The sequence below is a fragment of the Prinia subflava genome, chromosome 13 (genome assembly GCF_021018805.1).
Source record: "Prinia subflava isolate CZ2003 ecotype Zambia chromosome 13, Cam_Psub_1.2, whole genome shotgun sequence".
Taxonomy (NCBI): Eukaryota; Metazoa; Chordata; class Aves; order Passeriformes; family Cisticolidae; genus Prinia; species Prinia subflava.
The window spans coordinates 3,966,359-3,989,427 of record NC_086259.1 but is presented as its reverse complement, the minus strand read 5'-3'; the positions used below and the strand labels follow the sequence as shown (position 1 = coordinate 3,989,427).

General features: G+C 41.0%; 1 protein-coding gene across 2 annotated transcripts in view; it reads right to left on the bottom strand.

Annotated features, from left to right (window-relative positions):
- The window catches only part of CDH8 (cadherin 8), a 157,374-nt gene that overhangs the window by 94,791 nt on the left and 39,514 nt on the right, over positions 1–23,069 (bottom strand). For both annotated transcript variants that reach the window (XR_010082060.1, XM_063410636.1), the window contains exon 3: positions 4,430–4,724. Coding sequence is in view for 1 of the 2 variants with exons in the window: in XM_063410636.1 (XP_063266706.1) it covers positions 4,430–4,724 (295 nt within the window). In the remaining variant the exon portion in view is untranslated. The remainder of the gene's footprint in view (positions 1–4,429; positions 4,725–23,069) is intronic.

Here is a 23,069-nt window from a genome sequence, read left to right as displayed (position 1 = left end):
CCTCTGCACGTGTTTTGGGGAATTCGTGAATCTGTGTGTACACGAGAAGGTAACGCAGAAACATACTCAAGGGAGAGTGGGGGGCTTTTTTCTTTCCTTTTTTTCTTTTTTCTTTAAATAAGCTACAGAACTGGTTCCAATTACCCTTATGGATCTTCTAAGCGTGATCATTCATTTACATAATATTCTGTCTTCATTGCAGGCATGGATACAGAGCTCCTAGACAAATGGGGAAGAAAAAAAAAAAAGTCTTGGGGTTCTTACTCCCAGAAGCACAGCTAAATCCTTTTTTTTTTTTTAAGGGTTTAACTGAGTTTCTACCTCAGTGTGCCCTTTTACGTTTAAAAGTTATTAAACAAGATTTACAGAAAAATTCAATTATTTCCTTTTTGTAAGACTTCCCATAACGAAGTAATTCCACAGATTTCACTTTTTGATCTTTAATTCTTTAAGAAAATTAGTATCATAATTAAAAGATTAAAGTACACAGTTTCAGCAAGGAACACATTCTCCATATACACGATTATCTTTCACAAGCAAATTCCCCATTTTTGAAGGTGCGGAGCAGGACTTACTGTGGTAGATTATGTAGGAATTACAGTTTAAAAAAAATCAGTTTAGTTCTCAAAAGTTGGGTTTTTTTCTGGAATGTGCTGGTCTCTGCTCAAAGAGAGCAAGAAATGGTTTCAGAATGACTCTGAGCAGAGCGACGCGGCGGCAGCGAGCGCGAGTGGGAGCGCGTTCTGCGAGAGAAGTGAGCAGCACTCCTCCCAGAGAGAGCCACGGGTAACACTGATCCTCCTTTCCTCCCTGCACCAGGCACTGGGAGGAGAGCCACGCAAATCCCTTTGTTTAAGAGGGAAGCAGGATTTTCCAGAGAGCACCAAAGCACAGAATAAAAACCAAGCAGGGGACACCGTGGCCATGTGCAGCTCTCGGACACCGGCACACACAGAGCCCCACATGGGCTGGCACACACTGCAGGTAGGGACAGAATCCCAGAGCTGGGGTGGCAGGGACCCTAAATCCCATCCAGTGCCACCCCAGCCATGGCAGGGACACCTCCCCCTGTCCCAGGCTGCTCCAGCCCCAGGGTCCAGCCTGGCCTTGGGCACTGCCAGGGATCCAGGGGCAGCCACAGCTGCTCTGGGCACCCTGTGCCAGGGCCTGCCCACCCTGCCAGGCAACAATTCCTTCCTCATCTCTAATCTAAACCTGCTCTCTGTCAGTTTGAAGCCAGTTTTCACATCCCCACAGTGTTTCATTCCAGTTCTAGACAGTCAAAATAACACCTGACATTCCTATAAAACATCTCTTCTAGCCAGGAACATCAGACCAGGTCTAAGGCACCTCTTAGGAAAACTGCATCATGTTAGAACCTTAGAACAATGCAAGGTTAAAGCCTTCATCTGTATTTCATGCATTGCCTTCCCCTGAGGCCCAAAAATAAAATGCCTTGTACTGCATCCTCATTACATAAGTACTATATATAGAGAGCATATGAGCTTCTGTTTCAGAGCAGAAAATTGATATAAGCATTTTGAGGAAAGAAAAGGTTCAGTAGAACTTTGTTTTATCCTGAGTAAGAACACTGCCTAGTGATGCCTATACAAAAGTCAAGGCTGAAATTGGCAGTGGGTGGAGATCTCTTTAAGGGAATTAAGTAAGTGGATAATGGAAGTGAAATACTCTTAGTGGGGGGAAAATAATAAAAATTCCTTGAACTCTGAAACGAGACCATTTTCTTATAAACATTACAGAAGACTTAATGTACTTTTAAGAGGACTAAAAAAAACTTCAAAAAGCTTGAAATAATTTACAGAGAATAATATCCTTCATCTCTTGATATTGCTACCTGTGGGTCCAGAGAAGAAAGCAAAAGGAAATATTAACAGCAATATTAACAAAGGGTAATCCTCTCATCTTCCACTTTCCAGCCTTGATATTTGGTCCCATCAGAGATTAAGACATAGACTCCACTGCCTCTGCTTCAGAGGCTTTACACTCATTCATGTCCCATGCAATGCAATCAGGAATTCTTTGAGTTTTGAAGCAATAACAGAGAAATAGATTTTGTTTCTCAACAGAAGAGCAGGAGTGCTTGGTGCTTCTGTAGAGCAGAAGCTTGGAAACCTGCACTCCTAGGAATGTCCTGTAAAACACATGGAAAGGCCAGGGATCCTAAGGGATAAATGTGCAAAAATCTCAGAGTTACAGTAATGAACTTCTGACCTGCCAGATGATCTATTGCACATCTCGGCCATTCAGGTTGTTTTAGTAATGGTAACAACCATTTTTGTAGTTAGAACACACTCGCTTTTGGACAAAACTCTTTCATGCAGCCTAACAAACTTTAAGAATGTGGAACTTTGTCATTTCAGAGGCAGTTCAGTGTCTCTCTTTCCCCCAGCATACTTGGGGAACAGATGAAACATTTTCCCATGAAGCCCCTTTTGCTATTCCCTAAACTACATCCAGCCATTGGTCATTTCTGCTACAATCCTCTACAATAAAAAGCTTTCCTAGATAAAGTTTTAACTTATAATTCATTTTTCACCTTTCTTCACATTTTCCCCTCCTCTCTCACTCTTTCTCCATTTTTACCTCTCTTTCACTAATATTCTGTCTTTCATTCTCTTTTATTCCCTTACTCTCATTGCATTTACCATCTTTTAAACCTCATGTTAATAATTTATTAGATTTTTATTCCTCTCCTGATTAGTTTCCTCTCAAAGTTTTCCGTTTTGTTGGCTTTTTTTTTCTCCTCTTCTTTAGAATGAATACTGCTTGCACAGGGGCCATTTCTTTATCACAGATTATAAATATGTACAGATACAATGTATTTTTATAGCAGGCTTTGTGATCAGAAACCATTTTTCTTTTCTTGCATATATCTTTCCTTTTTCTCCAAGAATACTACATAATTCTCACTTACATAAGGAATGACAGCATTCAATTTTCCTTCCTCCTTCTCCCACACTATTTTGTTTTGGTTTTTTTATTCTCATTTTATTTAATTAAGTTGTTTTCTCACCTAGAGCTTGGCTGAAATATCTTCTGAAAGCAGGTCCAAATTATGTTCATGCTGCTGTATAATTAAAATAACTCAAAAAAGCTATGGTTTAGTAAAAGAATGGAAATGCAGGCTCGAAAATTCACCTATCATTTTTGGCACAAGCAATTCAGCACAGTGAAGATATGAAAAGCTATTGGAGAACAGTTGATTTAAAAGATGAAGCCCCAGGTATGACCATGCAGTCAGCACATCACACTTGTGTTTGACAATGACTCAGTGTAGCTCTCTGTGCTGTGAGGGAGAGGATGGTCCTGGCTCCTCACATTCCTCCTCTTTTTAGCTAAAGAAGAGAGAGTGGTGTTTTTGAAACTTTGGGATAGGATGATGCTTTATTTCACAAAGTGCCTTGGCACTCCTTCAATTACCTTGCTTTGACAGATGTAGACAAATCACTGAAAAGCACATTATCCTCAACCTAACACTAAAATGCATTAGAATTTCCTCTGCATTTCATGGCCAGATTTTGATGCCTTTGCTTATGCTGAATTCTTGTATTGCCCTAAAATGGATTCTCTTGGTTTGGTGGGTTTGCTTTTCTCTGTCCTCAGTGCCAGCTGAAGATGAGCTGCCCTGATGTGTGTCCTGGGGAGTGTCAATGTCTGCCTCTGCAGGGCTGTTCACTTGCAAGCACAGGGGCAAACTATAGAGAAGATTCTAATATATTAATCCACGAGGAAATAGATTCACACTAATCCGACAAAATGAATAAATATAAGTAAAATATATTAAGAAGATTATGTTCTTCTCCTTTCTCTTTTCTGCTTTCACACAGTTAATTTCCCTTTTCACCATCTTTTTCCACAGCTTTCTCTGCTTTCCCCTTCCATCATCCATGTAAATCCTGTGGCTAATTGGTTAAGTCCACTCTACAGCCTAGCCATCAATTCCCAGACACAGCATCTTTCATTCCAATGTTTTTGCCTGATTACAGTCGCACTTAGAGGAAAACAAATAAGAATGTATCAATGCCCTGTAAGTGTAGGAAAACAACAAACAGATAATTAAACATCAACAAAATATCAATAGGATTAGAGCGTCATGCTGGAGCAAATCTTGATAAATCCTTCTCAATAACAATACTCTAACTGCAGTGTCAGGAGGGAAATATAAATTTAGCCCATTAAAGTGCTGTTGGACAAAGACACATTAATACAGCTGTTAGTCATTTCCTTACTACTGAGGGACTCGACTGTTGTGCTGCAGATGAAAGCTTCGGCCAAGAAAAGATTTGAAAATATGCAAATGAATGCTAACAACATAATAAACACCTTATTATTCATCACCAACTCAACAGCCTCCTGGCAGGGCCAAAGCTGTGAGCCAGGAGAGCCCGGGCTGCTCAGACATACATACCCACAACAGACATTTCTGGCACCGTGGCGTGGTAGGGACCCTCCACAAACTCAGGAGGGTTGTCATTGATGTCCTGAACCTTGATGATGAACTCTGAGGGGGGCTCCAGGGGCTGGTTTGTGTCCCTGTCCACTGCCTGGGCTGTGAGGGTGTACTCAGCCTTCTCCTCCCTGTCCAGCCTCTTCATGGCGTGGATGTCTCCAGTCTTGTCGTTGATCACGAAGATGGTTCCAGCTCCATCTCCAGACAGAATATACTTGATTTTGCTGCTGCCAGGGTCCAGGTCTGTGTGCAGCTAAAAGGGGATAAAAGAAAACAAACAAACAAAAACAAAGAATAAGGCATTTTAGAGACAAAAAAATGTACACACAGAATTGTGGGTTTTGGGTTTTTTTTGCTTTGGTCTAACTATACATTTTGTCAGCTGTTCCTTTGTGCTTCAATCCCAGCACCAGTGATCCATAGCTCAGCTTGAATACACATGGAGAGCAGGGATTTGTATGCATACTAATCAAAATTGGATGCAATCATAGGCATAATTAGGCTTTCTATTTAAAAAGCAGCTGTTATATATATTTTAAATCCCCATTTTAAAATGTAAATGACTTCAGAACCATTATCAGCCCAAATGAAGAAGTACAAAATGTCCTTAACCTAATTAGATCAAAGGGTGAGGGAAGGGTTAACCATAACATATGTTTTAATCTAACTTCTTATTTTTAGTTATTACTTTCAGCTTATTTCTAGGTGACTGGAAATGTTTGAACACTGGCATCTATGGAATCTTGTCACAGACAGCAGTCACAGAAATTAAGAACTCTATCACAAGTCAGATCTTTGCAGAACTTAAAAGGTTTTAAGATCTTTATTCTAAAAGTATGTGCCCTGGTAGCAGAACCCCTGCACACATCTTCCCCTTCTCCTCAAAACCACATCAGAAAAAAAAATTGTATTAAATTTGTATTTGGCTTTTAAAAAAACAAGAGAGGATTATAACAAACTGAAGCACTATGAGGAACATATTATTTCTTTTGAATTTTTTTATTAATTAAAAACCTGGGGACAAAGTACTTCCTCTGATTTTTTTGGTGGGCTCAGAGCCAAACACAGAATATCAGATTATCTCCAATAATTTTTAAGTTGTGAGAGTGAGAGTGTGAATTGGTTGGATCATATGTATCACTGTCAATACATTCAAAAATACAGGATAATAACCTGAATACACAGTAATAGGGGTTTAAATTCTGTTTACTGTTATGTCTAACACACTCAATACAATCAATAAGAAGTGAATAACATCATTAAAAATGTAACTTGCCTCTATTATTATTTATCTCTGCCTCACAAAAGACAGTCTGAAGGAAACGTGCAACTTGCTTAGGTTGCAACATGAGTTACAACCAGCACTAAAGACTTTTTCCTGTTAGCTCATTTTGTGCAGACAGCTCAACAGCAGTTGTTGCTGGTTATGCATTTTACTCTCAATTGATAGCAGGGGTTGCCAGGGCCAGGCAGCAGCATCGTTTAATGTAAGAGCCTGCATTAGGATATTAAAACAGGTGTGGAAAAAAGCCTTGTAACACCAGCTACAGCCAAACCACAGGGAGATTCTTATGCCACAAGTGGCTCTGCAGGTGCCTCTGCCCAGAATTGCTCACCAGCAGTTGTATCTACAGCTCATCTGTTCAGGGATTCAGCTGTTCAAGAGCTCAGAAAACTCAAAGCTCTGTTTGTTGCAATGAGCACAGTGGTCAGCAGGGTTGATTTCCCTGTTGATCTGGTTTGTTACAGACACAAAATCCTGGCCACCAGAACATTCACTGCTCTGCAACAACGGCAGAACTCCCACGAACCACACGAGGTGCAAACTCAGCCTCTCTGTTTTGCTGGGCAGCGTTTCATTGCACCACCATTGTTCTAAGAACCTTTTCAAAGCGTCTAGTGTGAACACGTATGACTCAATCCAGTTCACTCTTCCTACCCAGCCCACAGGAGAGTACACAGAGATGTCAAGTGACAGCTGAGTCCCTCTTCCAAAAGTTCAGTCTGGTTTTCTTTTTGCACCTGCCACCAGCTCCTGCTTGAGAACAATCAGCCTCCTTTACTGAGCTGCTGCCCTCTCCTCTCGGTTGGTGCCACAGTTTGCTCTGCTCTGAAAGTTAACACAACTCCTCTTGCCTTGAAGATTCCTGTCCTTATGACCCTCATTTTCAAGGCCCCAGAGCCTGTAAAGATGAATCCAGAATCTGTGTTTTAAACAGACTGTTTATAATTTAAGCATCTGTTTGCTCCCTGAATAAAATCTATATGGCATTAACATTGCATATGAAGGTTTTGGCAGCATATTGAGAGCTGAGTTAGAGTGATGTAATATCACAGCATTGTCTGGACTCCCACAGCTCAGCAGAGGAACTGGGAACATCTCGGCTCACACAGCCACACAAGGAAAAGCTGTAATCTGAACTTTGAGGAATAAATCAGATATCCCACACAGACGTTAGAGAAGGCTCAAACGTTCTCGAATTTGCTATTTGCTAATAAGCAAGAGAGGCTGTCTGTGTAATCTCAGGTTTTACCCATAATATCCAACAGCAGTTATGGTTCATAAATCAGTTCTGGTAGATATTAATGCAGAGCCATAAAAGCTTTGCAGTTCTAGTGAGATACCAACAGTTAAAATTATGAAAATGACTAAGGTTACCATTAATTGTTTCCTCTAATAAGTTAAATTCCATTGTATCAAAAGCAAGAATTGCTGTTTGCCATTCAAATATTGCTATTTGAAACACTATAAAATGAAAGGCTAAACATTAAACAAAATACAAGAGATAGGAACATTTTATAATATTAAAGTTGAAACTAAGTCTGATGAGTGGAAGATCAGTTTTTTACCCAAAGATTTATAGGCAATTTTTTTCTTTTTTTTTTTTTTTTTTTTTTTTTTTTTTTTTTTTTTCCAGTTCTTTAATTAAAAAAAAAAGACATAAATGTGGCATTGACTATGATCTATGGGGAGTATGAAAACTGATATAAATAATTAAAATACATTTTCTAGATTTTGAAGTCCTCTACTCTCTAATACCAAATATTACAACAAATGACCTATGGAAGAGCCACTTTTTCAAAATAATTTTATTGTTTAGATTTAAGATTAAGTCATCATCACCTATTACAAAGTCATATCACAGACTGAAGTATTAAGTGAGATAGCACAGCATTTTTCCCAAGGAATATTTCCTCTCTTCTACCAGACATGAATGGTAATTTACTGCAAGAGTCAAGCTTCAGCAAGCTGTGTTCGTGTGAAGGGTGAAGATCATTAAACACATAATTATATAGGATCTAGGTGAATGATAGAAGGGCATAATGAATATGAGAAATGAATAGTGCTTTCTGCTCAAAAAGCCTCACAAATGTAAATATGAAACTGCTTTCCACATCTGCAGCTTTATCTGCTACACCTATACTTGAAAGCTGACCTTTTTCAGAGCAACATCCAGATGCAACAAGAATTTCTGTTTAAAGCAGAAAATGTCTGTATCTGCCCCAATGTCCCACTGCTAGAGAGCACCCCAAAACAAACAGACACATTTACTGGAGAACTTCATCATGTTCAGAGAGAGGCAAAATCACTTCCATTATGTGAGATTCACTTCATTAGACTTCAAAGGAAGTGAAATCTTCTTCCTCCATCACCGCCCTGCCTGTGGGACTATAAATCCAAACATCTCTCTCTCTCAAGCACCACATGCAAGTCCATCACCCAATTCATGCCTGGATTTATGGAGTGACTTCGGAGCATCTCTGAGTTTTAATGGTGATGCAGATGCCCTGTATTAATACCTTACTAATAGCTCCCCTGCAGCCTCAGCACACATCACTTTTTTCCTGAAAAATTAACTTCATTACAAATGAGCCCTCAGACTAGAGCAATTTCTAGTCTTTATTAATTCCTCTGCTGTTCTATCTGATAATACAGATGGTAATCAATGAAGCCAGAAATGACAGGAACGGCACACAAAGGGTGCTGCCACAAAATTAACATTATTTTCACTAACGACCAATGCATATCTAAAAGTATTGCCAAAACACTATCCAAAGATATAAAATACATTTATAGTCTTTCATGTATATATATATTGCAAACATGTATAATTAAAATCCATGCCAGAGAAACTGCAGAGATGGAACTTAGAATAAGAGCCTCTATATTCTGCAGATGCAAAAGTGCTACTGTGCAGTAAAACACAACTCCAGGAGTGTGGGACTGTTATTAAATTCTCCTATTCCATAACTCTTTGTTCAGCATATTTTAAACAAGGTTTTCTTAGCAAGTACTTGGCTCCAAACTGCATTTGCAGCCAGGGATTTAATGTATGGACAAAGGCTGGGAGTGAGGTTGGTGAAGCTCCTTTGCAATTCTGAGCAGATTTATGAGCCTCCTCTGCAGATGGGAACTGTCTCACCTGCTCTCGCTCAGCTACCTGGCAAACCCAAGGCAGCCAAAACAACAGGTTGCTCAGCATAAAAAATTCCATGTGCTCACCATCAGGAAAGTGCCTCACTTGGGGCTGGGCCATGCCCAGATGAGCAGAGAGCTTTTGGTTTTCCTCTGCAGGAGGGTTGGGCACATCCAGCCCTCTGGTGTGTGGTGCTGCTGCATAACCTCATACACAACAGCTCATAATATATCCCTCATCACTGGGAGGGTCTGTAATCCCAATTTCCTTGTATCAGTAAAAAAGAGCACAAATATAGAGATAATTCACATGGGGAAAGGGGGGGGAGAGGTGGAATCGACACATTATGAAAATGCTCCTGGACATTTTTAATTAAGGCAAGAGAAGGCGGTATTATGTAGTCAAGTTTTTATTTGAGTTTGTTAGAAAGTAATTAATTCATCCTCAAGTAATTACAAGGGAATTACCCCGTACTTGTTTCAAGGGAAAAGGAATCATCTGCCCTTAAAATTTCATTTTCAAATTTACATCATCCTTCCCTGTCCTAACTCTGGAATCTTTTCTTTTAAGGGTGCCTCACTGATTTTCACCTGATGTTTCACAGACACAAGCACAACACACCAGCACTGCCCTAATGCTTCAGGTTCTTCTTCTATTTTTTACCTTTGCCTTGCAATAAAATTCCTCATTTATGAGGCAGACCCCATTTAATGGACTTTGAGATGGAATTTTCAGCTTTTTATGACTCTTTCCTGAAACTACTGGGTTCTAAGAAGCTCTCACTCATTCCATGAAAGTATAGAAGGGTTTTAGTGACTTTTACAACCATTTTATATATATCAAAAACTGTATGCTGGCCTTGAAATGCTTTCCAAAACTGTAATGCACCTTACTCTTCAGGTGTTTCTTTCTGTACGTGGCTTTGCAGGGGTGTTTTTTTCCTAAAAACATGAACTTCTTTAGGAGTTACAGAAAGTTTTTTTGTGTGTTTTTGATGCGCCCTGACACATCATGGACAATGAACATGTTTATTGAGTTAAAGAGTCATTCCTAATTAAACTACTATAAATAGGTTTGATTCACATGCACACAAGACAGAATTAATAAAGTGAATTTAATTTCAATTTAATAGAATCTTTCATTTTCTCTGTGGATAGGCTGATCCCATCTTTAACAATGGGAATTGTAAGTGCACAATGGGGAAGAGGAGAATCAAATATTCTACATTATTATTCAGGGTAATGACAAATTGGGGCAGAGAGCTGATGCTCTTGACATAATGTCAGTCCTTGGAACACTTTCAGAAGGGAAACAGAGATGTCCGTGGATGACAAAGGTTCCATTTAAGATCCAAAAATCATGTAAGTTGAAGCCTCTTGAGTACCTGTCAAAAAACATTACTGCTCACACTTCTCAGCTGCAGTTTCATAACCAGATTCAAAGGGAATTAAAGCAATAATATCCCTAACAATTTCATTTAAGAGTGTAATCTCTTCTTTTGTCTGCCTCAGTTTCCTACAATGTCATTTGAGTATCTTTGATTCCAGATGGCTTCTTTTATGTTTCTGTTTATTCCTTGCTACTGCTTTTTTATTCTATTTGATTTGCTAATTTTGTCTCTGTTTATATTCAGGCTGCAACTGTGCACAAATGACTTTTCATTGCTTACCTTTTGGTATCATCCCACAATACAGTGAGGGAACTGTTTGAAACTGCAGACAAGCCTGAGTTCTAACAGGTTATTTTATTGCACTGATTATGACCAGCTAATGTCAGGGAAGAGCTCAGGAACCTGCCTGAATCTTGGTCTAAGTCCTTCCTGGTCACAGTGCCATTGGTCCTTTCTGTATCGTGTACTGCCTTCTTCACCAGGCTGAATTAACAATCTTTAATTTTGTTTCATGTTTTGGGAGAAAAAAAATACAGCTCTACTTGTTTTACAGATGGGAGGAACAGAGGAAGAGATAAACCCACATCCAGTCTCACCAAGATTCAGATTAGGAAAAACATCCAGACCGTGGGACTGCTCAGGCCTTTCTCAGACAGCTTCATGCATTTATCTGCAGTTAGTCTCAAAATGAACTAACAATTAGAATTTTTACATATTTCAGGTGTTACTTCACTGCTGTGCTCCCCCTGCTAGGGGAGCACCCTAGGAAGGAGGAAACCACATCCCCAGACACAAAGCCTTCCCCAGCCCCACAACCCCAGCTGCAGCCCCGGTGGTTGCGACGGTAACAAGGACAAGGTGCTTTGTTCCCACATGTAATAGATATAGTGGGTTAATTCGTGTTTTTATGGGTTATAGTATGTTAAAATCAGGATTTGGTAAATGTAATATAGAGTATAACATAAATTTCGGCCAGCCACGGAATTGAGGAATTCCGAGGCAGGCGCCACCCAGAAACCACCATTTAGGAGAACACAATGAGATGTCGGGAACTGGAGATGATGAGATTGGCATCAGAAGGGAAGACACATTAAGGAATCAGTTCTCCTCCCGTGGGCAGCAGAGCCATCAGAGCTTCATCACCGCACCGAGGAAGAGAACACCTTTCCATTCAAAATTCCAGCTTTTATTCACCCACGGAGGACTAAAATTGACACTTCTCCCTCCCATAGGAGACCCCATTCAGCAGACCAAATCAAGTTACTCTTTCAAGGAAACAAAGAGCTGTGGGGAAATCTTATGCCAAGGGCAAAATAAAGTGTATAAAACCCAGACCCCAAACAGGGCCAATTTGTGAACTCTGGGGGATTGCACTGCAGTAGAGGCTGCTCTCCGGTTCACCCTTTGACAGTCCCGTGTATCATCACTGTAACTCCGCTTGTTGGTTTTACCTAAATTCTGTAATTTGATTTTTAATAAACCAAATCATATTTGCAGTTGGACTATTGGATTGGCATTTATAACACCACCCAAACCCCGCTCCCAGGCTGATTCTTCCCGCACGCATTGCTTACACACCTTGCTGTTTCTGAGCCCTTATGTTAAGCCAGCTGATAGTGAAAGCTTTCTGCTTTCCTAGCTCTGGCCTTGGCCCTTTCCATTTGGGAATACCATCTGTCCTCCCTTCTGTCCGGAGAGCACCACCACGGTGCCTGGCCATGTCCCACCACAGCCTGGCCCGACGCCTCCGTCCCGCTTTGCACGGCTCTTTAACACCCAAGTGTCCTGTGTCAAGTGGCCTCAGATGGCTGGCACCTTTTTGTAGCTGGCTCTCTGCCCAGCTGGGAGTTCATGCAACTATTTCTGAACCCAGGCTGCTGTTCCTTTCCCCTGTTCCAGCACACACTGCTCCTGCAAGCAGCTCTGGATTTTTTTTAACCCAACTGCTCCTGGCACTCAGAAGCATGCGATGAAGCTGTGTCATGCTGCCGAAGAGGAATCCTTTCCCATCTCATTTACTTGACTATTATTTCATCTACAGTGAACAGTGGCTCACCACAGGAGATCTGAGAGCTGGGCATAGAGAGAGCCTCAAAAATTGCATGCGGCTTTAGTCTTGTAAAACATATTCCCTCTTTTGTGTCTTTATGGGGGGAAAAAAGTATCTGTCATCTCCCACTGTTTGGGGTCAAGCTCTTACATTAACAATTCCAGTGCTTCAGGCATTATAATTAACAGTGCCTCCTCCTGCACTTGTCACACTCTTCCCAACTCAGTGAAAGAGCAGCAAAGCCATTTACTCCCTCCTCCAGCTTGTCAGTCTTGGACACAAACTATGCTGTAGCTCCTGCCACATGTAAGGCTTGCGAAGCCTCCAGGAATGACTTCAGAGGGCTCTTCCCTTTGGGCTGTCACTTGCTTTGCCAGCAGAGGCTAACTTGATGATCCACTCCCAATACAGACAAAATATGGAGATGGCTGTACAAAACCATAACCTATAGCACTTCCCATTCCACAGGCTAGCCAGAAGTTCAGCAGTTCCCATATCCCAAATCCTACTCTGTTGTTCATTTAATCATCATAGTTATAAATGCACATTGTATAACTGGCTTTTCACACATATTAAAATGAATATCCCATGTGTTATGTTGGGAAGTTATACTCTATTCATATAGTTTCTTTCAGTAATATGATAAATGTAGTTTTTAGGTTATAGAACAACAGTAAAATAGAAATTAAGTCATGTAAAGCTGCTTTTGTAATTAGCTCTAGAAATAGAGAAAATAACCAAAGAACTTTTTCACAGTATCCTAGCTTGATAATAGATAGCAGCAATGACCCAAAAGGCTCTGAGAAAAGATTTATGACATAACTCTGCGACCAAATGGCGCCATGAGAAGACCAGATTTATGAATGGAAGGGAGAAGGAGAAGATTGAGATTAAACAGGAACACCTACGATTTGAAAAGAATGTTTGAATCATCTATGTAATGTATGAATATTCAACACACTAATGTTTTTAAGGGATGAGTCTTTTGTTAAACGGGGTACCCGCATGGTCAATCGCATGTGAGGGTACCCAGGCGCCTGTAAAAGAATACTTTTGTTCTTATTGTCTCCCGATTGTCTATTTGTATTTTTTATTAAACTTTTAAAAATTTTACTAAGTGAACCTAGTTTTTCACATCATCATCTTATTCACCATGTTCTGAGATTTTCTGCCACATTGTTTGAGCTGTATTTTTCCTTTCCTCCTTAAAAGCTTACTAGAACTTGCCAGGCTTCATTCTCAGGCCTGGAGTTCACTGCAGCTGAGCACCAGGACCTCTTTGTGCTGTTGAAATGATTTCCACAAGAGAATGTCAAAGCCACATCTCACAATACATAGACTTTGGATTACAGAAGAGGAATAAAAAAGTTAATCACTACGTAGGCACAGCAGCAATTTGAAGGCTGCTTACAAAATCTGCCAAACTACACAAGTCAGAGCCTAGATCAGGCAAGGCACAGAGAAGTGCAACAAGCCAAAGTGGTCAAAGGGGAAAATATATTTCTATTTATTTAAGCATATTGAAGTTGTCATGATTTTAAAATCCTTTAAGGCCCCGCTTTCAGCTGCTTTCACCAGCCTGGCTTCTTCTCATGTTTTGCTCAAAAGGATTGGGAGGGTCCCAGAGATAATATATTTAACCTGTCTTCCTTTTTAATAAAAGAATTTCAAATCCATGCAGGATTCCTTCTGCTAATAATATTTAATAAAAACAGTCTGAAAGCAGTAAAATACCTTTCTTTTTGGAAGGTAATTTTTCAAATTTCAGATTACTGCTTAACATCCTTCAGTGTCTGAACAAGGAAGTAAGTACTGTCTAAAACCACATAATGTGTAAAGCTGGCAGTGCAAATAGAAAGCTCTTCTCTAGCAATTGGCTGTCAAACACAGCTACAGTGCAGAAATATAAACATCAGCTCTGCAGCCAGCTCAAGCTAAAATTGAAAGCTGTTGAGAAGGTAACAGTGAAATAAAGAGAGCTGAAAAATTAAATTGTGGGTACTTACATATTGCTTCTCTTATAAACTATCTGCTTACAGGTGACAACATGACTGATTTCTAGTGCACTTACACTAACCTGTGAACTGTTCACAGGGGTGCAGTAGCAGTTTTTTCTTACTTGAAATAGCTTTCAAATTACTTAGAATGTGAAAATAAACACAACTAGGAAATGCTACAAAACAAACTCCTTATGAGATGTCAAACAAACCAGAACCAGTTCTGCAGAGCTGCTCTGTTTGCAATTACATAGCAACATCAGAATGTCATACATCAGAATAAATAGATGTTACATGAGGATAATTTGATTATTTTTCCCTCTTTTCTTGCAGTTAGATGTTTATTAGGGATAACTCATGCAGAATTGTAAGTTATTTGGAGGAACCTGGTTGAAACTAGTTATTATCATTTCATGCAGTTTCACAAGGAGTTATTTGCCTCATCACTGCTGTGGTTTTCAAAGCCTCCTAATGTAATTTCCCATGCATTTCCACTAAGTCATGCATTCCTGTGAATTTCTTACAAACTCACTCGCAAAGGTTATGTCTCTCATAATGCGATCAATTTGCAACACCATTAAATTTGAAATATTCCTTAAACCACTAGAGAAAGATCATAGCTTCTGCCTTTGTTAATGCTTTTCTGGAAGAATTGAATGGGGAGAGGATGCATAAACCATTACACATCGACAGTATTAAATATGCAGAAATAAACCACTGTGCCTGCTCCAGCAGGGTTTAATTTCTAGTGATGTATTACCTCTGATTCTCTAGCAACTTGTATGGAGCCCTGCAGTCCCCTGCCCAGGACATTTGGAGACTCCAGTCTCAGGGACAATTATCACCTTTTTTTTGGCACACCAGATAACCTAATTTGTTTCAAAGGAAGCAAAATTAGCAGTGATAGGATTATAAATGTGGGCACTGTGCGGAGTATTTATGTCATTTGCTATAAGAACCTGAACTACCTGTGATTCCAAACACCCCAAATTTGGGGTCAGCATCCCATCAAAAAAGAAGCTCTGCCACAGCATTGATACAGCCAACCTGTACACAAATCAGTATCCCAGGAGCTGGAAGTGTGTAACATATGTCAATCTCAAACCAGCCAGGATCTATATAGACTTAGCAATGATTTAGTCTAGACCTTCATCCAAATTGTCTGAGCTCATGGAAAGACTCCTGTGGGAGGCTGCAGGAGACATCTGTACTAATTTAATGACGGCTGAATCACTGTCGTTTGCTCTGCCCACACAGGCTGGGAGAGCTCGTGGCACTCTGTGAGCACGGAGCAGCCAAAACCCCATATGGCCCTGTCCCCATTCAGCTGTTCCCTGCCATTCCCCAGTGCTCCTCTCAGGAGGGAGGGAGAGCAGCCGTCCTGCATTCCCCTCTGCTGGGGTGGAAGGAGAGGACACTCACTGTGGTACAGAGAGGAGGCACGGAGTCACAGCATGGGATGGGTTGGGTTAGATTGGGTTGGGTTGGGAGGGACATTAAAGCTCATCCAGTCCCACCCCAGCCATGGCAGGGACACCTCCCCCTGTCCCAGGCTGCTCCAGCCCCAGGGTCCAGCCTGGCCTTGGGCACTGCCAGGGATCCAGGGGCAGCCACAGCTGCTCTGGGCACCCTGTGCCAGGGCCTGCCCACCCTGCCAGGGAACAATTCCTGATTCCCAAGATCCCATCCAGCCCTGCCCTCTGGCACTGGCAGCCATTCCCTGTGTCCTGTCCCCCCAGCCCTTGCCAATTGTCTCTCTCCATCTTTCCTGCAGCTCCTCCAGGCCCTGCAAGGCCACCCTGAGCTCCCTCCAAAGCTTCTCCTGTGCAGGTGAGCAATGCCAGCTGTGCCAGCCTTTCCTCCCAGCAGAGCTGCTCCAGCCCTCTGCTCATGCTGGAGCCTCCTCTGGGCTCTCTGCAGCAGCTCCAGGTCCCTGCTGGGCTGGCCCAGGGCTGGGGCAGCACTTGAGGTATATAACACTAAATAATGATTTCTGACGACCCTTCAAATGCACAGAACATGTATTCCCTCTCCTTCAAAGAACTGATCATCAGGCTGCCCACTGGAGAACAAAAATTTCACAAAAGGAACAACAAAAGAGGGGAACAGCTGCATGAGGGAGAACTTCGAAGATTTCCAAGGACTCTGCTGAGATTCCTCTAGTAAAATGGGTGCTCAGGATAAAAAGCCCACCAAAAAAGCCATCTTTAAAAAGATAAGGAAGAGGTGCAATATTGAGCAGTGAAGTTGGGTTTCTTAAATGATCCAAATCATACCCTAGATACAAGAATGAAACAAAATCCAAATATCTTATGAAGGTTCCTGCTATTCTTGCTGGAGTTCCTGAAGGAAATCTACTGAGAACACCAAATGGCAGCCAGGCAGGGACAACTGCAGTCAGTACTGAGCTGTAAATAATGGTTATTAATTACCTGTACTGCAATAACACACAGAGGTCCTTGCTGTCACAAGGACTCTTTCATTGTGTGCTACAGCCTTCCCTGGCTTACCTCACTCTCCTCTGTTGATGGGGAAATAGCAAATGGGGGTTTTTTTCCTCCCCTTTTTCTAAACCAGAGTCAAGGAAGAATGAACCCAAAATACATAACTTAAAAAAAAAAAAAAAAAAAAAGAACACCAAATACAAAACATTCTAAGACATGGGCTAATTTCTACACTTGCCATTTATGGATTTAGTATGGGAAAAACTGGGCTGAATGTCTTCACAAATTTCTAGTTCTGAAATGACTTTTTTTTTTTTTTTTTAATTTGAATGGTTTTAGGGCATGATACAAACACCTCAGGAGTCTCTGTCTCAAATTTGAAGGGACTAAACTCTATGAGAGGCACAAAGACTTAGAAGAATGATACAGAAGCAAAGACATCCCCTAAAAAAACCCCTGCACAACTAACTTCTAGTTATCAGTTCATATTATGACTCCACAATTTATAGCCCAGGTAAAGTCAGAGTTTACCACTGGCCTACAAGTTCATTTTTTATATTTTTTCTGATGACTAATAGAGGTGTAACTGACTGCCATACAAACGAGATAAATAATGAGATTGATAATTATCTGTCTGGGAGATAATAAAGTGTTGAAAATAGCAAGACCCTGAAGTAAAGTAAAACATTTAAGATTATTTATCAAGTCAGTGAAGCTGCCTTTTCACATTTACTCAGGATATAGGAGATGGAATGTTTTGTTTGCCTATGGAGATGGGATTATTGGGTATGTAAATGGACATTGATGGGAAAGTTAACTGAAAAGATAATCTGCTGCATGAACTTCTTCACCAAAATATCAACAGTTCTCAACAGCGACTGTATTGTGTCACACATGTTAAAGCAAACACTAGATTCCTAAGTTTTATAGCAAATGGCAATATAATAGCAAACTTTTAACCATACATCTGCCATCAAAATACATCAGCTCTTGTAAAAAGTGTCTCATATATATCAAAATCAAATTAGGACAATTGTACAGCCATGCCGAGACTACCAAACACTAACTATGCCATCAATAGCAACAAAAGTTAACCCTCAAAATTAAAAACTAACATGTATCATGCAATATCAACTATTTAAACAATTCATTTCTCTAACCACACACTTTTTAAAGCCTGCCACACAAATTTTAGAGCCTGTCAGTGCACTGTTGGTCAGTCTTGCTAGGAATATTCTGACACAAAAACTGATGGAGTTAACAAACTTGTCCTGGCTCACCAAAAGTTAATTCTGTTTTGAGACAAGCTGGAACCATGACCAGTCAGAAATCCCAATCACATCAGTATTAAACCAAACTTTTTCCACCCACACTAAAAATGCCAGGCTATTTAAAAACTTCACCAGGATCTGTGGGTTGGTGTGTGTTTGTCACTGGCCCGGAGTTCCCTGTCTCAGCTGTGCCAGCTCCACCAAGGGGTAGCTTCTCCCAGGAAAAGGCAGGAGGATGGGAATGCTTGGAGCCATCATTTTCTCCAATCTGGTGCATAATCAGCAGCAGTGCTGGCAAGGGGGCTGAGCAGGGACACCCCTGGGTTCTCCAGGCTCCTCTTCTCCTCCCAGGGTGTGATGAGCAAGTGTGAATGCAGTGCTACAGCAAGCTCAAGCATTATTTTCGAGACAAAATAATTAGGTTGAATGAAACCCTGCACTTCCAACCAGCACAAAACCCAAGAGACAACACACAGCAATTATGTGGGACTGCAGCACTGACATCTCCAATAATAGGAGAGAAATTCATAAGAAAAGCAGAGTTCCTGGGCCAGTTATATATTCTGCTTTGGTTTCATTTATTATTGATATGCAGGTTTAACTAACAGGTCCAGGTCTGTGAAAGAATCCAGAAAGACTGGAAAATTCTTAGGTTTCAGTAGTTACACAAGCAGCCCCTTACAGATGGATCCCATCTGTGGAGACTCCAGTATCCATAAGGATAAATGGAAATCCCCATTTAAAGCTCCAGGGCCACCAGATCCATGAATACCTGGGATTTCTTACAGCTGACCTGGAACTTTAAATCTTGCTCATTGTTTGTCACTCTGGTCTCTACTCAGTCAGTTCTAACAGTTTAGAGGAACACCACATTAATTCTAACCATTCTCTAGATCTAAAAAGAATTTGTATTTTTAAGGCAAAATGAAAAACTGTAGAGAAATTGTATTCCATGCAGTGTACTTACTCTTCTTCCCTCAAAAAAAACCCCACTTTTATATAAGAGTTAAATAGTTACAGGTCTGACATCTGTCCCTTACTAATAGAAAAGAATGAGGTTATGCAGATTAGGTGATGGATAATAGAGAAAAATGTAAAAAGCCTCCAGCTAAATTATGCTATATTGTAACAAGAAAAAAATAATCCTCATATTCTTCTATCTGCTTTCTTCTATCTGCTGAAATGTCGTTCCAAAGGGACACCAGTGGTGAAACTCAAAGGCCAAACATCAGCCAGCTTGGAGGCTGAAAACAACTAAGAAATAGAAATATCTAGAATAAATACATGGAAAAGCAGGAGGAAACAAAAGAAAATAAATACCAGGCATATGACTCCTAAAACACATGGAGAAAAAAGTTACAGGAATGTTAGGCAATTTAAATCTTGCCACAGAAAATGAAGCTGAGAATATTTAACTTCCGGGTGCCAAGATGGTTGGAACTTTTCTTTTTCCTTTTTTTTTTTTTTCAATAAAAACCAAACAAACCACAGTCTTCAGCAAAGAGGAAAAATGCCCCAACAGTCCAGGAATGCTCGTGAAAATATTTACTCTAAGGGTTACCTGGAGAGTTTTACATTTGATAAGTACATTTCTTTCCATTTCCTGCTCTTGCCTACAAGAGATTTGACAATTACTGAATTTTTAGGCCTGTGGGGAAGCACTGGAGGAGCAATCCTTCACCACCAGAGTGATGGGGGAGTTTGCTTGATGGGAAGAAGCTTTTCCAGGAAATCTGCATGAGAGGAAATCAGGATAGATGCTGTTTAAAACCAAGGAGAACACAAAGAATTACATTCTGTAAGGCAGACCACAAGTTTGCAGAGACAACATGGATTTCAACAGCTTCTTTGACTGCAGAAGAGATGGATATGGAGCCTCTGAGTTGGTTTTTGGGGTTGTTTTTCCCCCAGAAATAATACCTGACTTGGATAACTTTCCATTCAATAGCGACTGTATTTTTTTGCTAAGAATACTCTCTGACTTTATTTATTCTGTTGAATCTTACTGCCAAGCTAGTTTCTTCTCCCTCCCTGTGGCTAAAGCTCTTTTCTGGCTTGATTCTCTTCTAGAAGTGACACTTTATATTGATAGCCCAAGCAAGGAGAGTTATCATCAAAGCGGCCGTGCCATCCCGCCCTGGGGTGCCGTGCTGAGTGATCACACAGCCTCAGCACCAGCAATTCACTCCCAGCTTCCCACAAACCAGAACAACCCTTTATTTGTCTGCCTGCAATCAAGGGCACGTTCCCAACACCCAGATCTGAACGCAGGGATGGCATGTGCATCACTCCACGTGCCAAATGTGCCACCACAGTAACCGAGAGGGGATCTCCACTCCACTGCTAACACAAATCACATCATCTGCCATCCCACTGCTGGGGAAACTCCCACAGACACCGAGGCCCAACAGTCAGAACAAGCTGAGCAGCTAAAGGTCCTAAGGATGGCTGCTCAGACCATCAAGAAGACACCCCCAAAATACCAGCCTTACCCTTAGAGCTGAATAGGTTTTTTCACCTTCTTCTTTTTTTATTTTTTCCCCCCTCTGGACAAGAATAATGACTCAGTGACACCAACAGTTCATATCACTAAAAAGTTGATTTAGGAAAAAAAGAGTTCAGAGAAGGACCAAGGCAGGATTTTTTTCTGAACGTGTTGTTTTCTTCAATGATATTTTTCATTCAAAAGCTTCTTATACCTGTATATGCATTAATTTTATTCTTAAGTGTTTCTCTTTTGTAATATTTTTAAATGTAAACAGAATATTTCCTTCTATATTAATTTTATTTGTTATCATGCAAGGGGTTTCATTTTCATCTCATTAAAATGCTGTGCTTACCCAAAAACATGTTTGGGTATTTCAAGAGTTTGTATTTTGAGTGACACAAAAGTATCTTTTCTCCTCAACTTTTCAACTGCACATGAAATGAAAATCTGTCATTCATCTCAGAAACTGCACTCAAGTTCTCAAGGAGAATTAAAATTCTTATTTCCTTTAAAAGCAAAGCCTTCCCTACTGCCTACACAAATCCTGCAATCAAACCTTTCCTTCCAACAAAAATAAAGCAATTTCATTTCAATTGTTTATCATAATTTAATTATTTTCCTTATTAGAACCAGCTTTATTTTAATGTTTTAGTCCTTTTAGGTGATGACTCATTCTGTAGATATTAGAGCAGCTTTCTGCCGTGCCTTTACTTCTGCACATAATTAAAACACATTTGCTGTGATTATATTTCAGCACATACAGATCAACATGTATTTTGCTCTTAGGTAGAGAATTCCCATTGTTCATGTAATTACTAGGAGGAAATAATGCAAATGAGTCTGCTGGAGACAATTATCGGACTTTCTTTTTAACTTTATAATGTTATAAACAAGGGCTGGAATTCGACTCGGGGGTGGACAGCAAATATTCATTTTTTGTGAGTGCTTTAAAGACTTCATGGAATCGTAGAACACCAGGATGGAAGGGGCCTCAAAGATCATCTGGTTCAACCTTTACTGGTCAGAGCATGGTAAAAGGATGGTCCAGACAAGATGGCCCAGCACCCTGTGCAGCTGAGTCTGAGAAACACCCAGTGCTGGGGAGCTTATTCCAATGGCTGGTTCATCACTGTGTGAAATTTGACCCTCTCATGTTCAGCTGGAATATCCCAACAAGGGAGCTTTTACCCATTAGCCCTCATCTTTCCATGTGACTCCAGGTGAAAAAGGGGGAATGGCTTCAAACTGATTGGAAGACATTCCCTGGCAGGGTGGGCAGGCCCTGGCACAGGGTGCCCAGAGCAGCTGTGGCTGCCCCTGGATCCCTGGCAGTGCCCAAGGCCAGGCTGGACACTGGGGCTGGAGCAGCCTGGGACAGGGGGAGGTGTCCCTGCCCATGGCAGGGGATGGCACTGGATGAGCTTTGTGCCAGCTCAGGCCAATCCATGGTTCCAAGATCTCCCTTGCAGCTGCCATTTAAACCCTGGAACACGGTGCTGAGCTCTCCCTTAACCCTGCCTCTCTGGAGGCTGAACTCAGTCCCCCCAGCCTCTCCCTGTATGGCAGCCCTTGGATCACCTCTGTGGCCCTTCCCTGGACCCTCTCCAGCCTGACCACTTCTTTTTTGCATAGCAGGAACCAAAACTGAGCCCAGCATTCCAGGTGTGGCCTGGTAAACACTGAGTAGAGAGGGAGAGTGACTCTGCCTCTGCTGGTGATGCCCTTGCTGGTGTGACCCAGCAGCCTGCTGGCTTCCTCTGCTGCAGCACCCACCAGCCACTCATACTGAACAATCACATCCTAATCATTTATCTAGTACATACTAATTTATCTCTAAAATAACATCTTAGATTGTGCTGCCAAGTTATACAGATCAAGGTATCTCCTATTAGTATATCTTAACAAACCAAATTGTGTATTGTGTGTCTGTGATAAAGGACATCACAACTATGACTCGGCATCTTTCTGCTCAATTTAAATAAATAATCCCAGCAGGAAGAGTTAAGACTGGAGTAAATTCCACATTTAGAATACCTACCGAGACTCCTTCTTGTGTAGGATTTAGAAAGACCTTTAAATTATTACTTTTTTTGTAGCTTGTAATGAAAATCTTTGAGCTGTATCACAGGATGACAAACATCCCCATATTATCTCCTAAATTACATTACATCATTCCCAGTGACAGGAGTCCCTTCCAGTTCCTCAGCAATCCACAATGAGCACAGAGAAATCTCACCTGTGAAGGCAATAATTTTCCCCCAGAAAACATCTCTGGAAATCAATGAACACGTTATCAGGTCCCCAGGAACACGAGCACAGTGCAGGAGGCTGTCTCAGGGAAGGACGGGCACGATTGACTCCTGTGCTCGGAGACTGCCGAGTGACAGCATCACCCATGGTGTCAAGGCCTCACATGGTCAGTATCTCAAGTTTTGTTTTCTCTTTTTTTTTTTTTTTTTTTTTTTTTTTTTTTTTTTTTTTGTTGGTGGGGGGGGTTTGTTTTGTTCTGTTGTGGGGTTTTTTTGGTTGGGTTTTTTGGT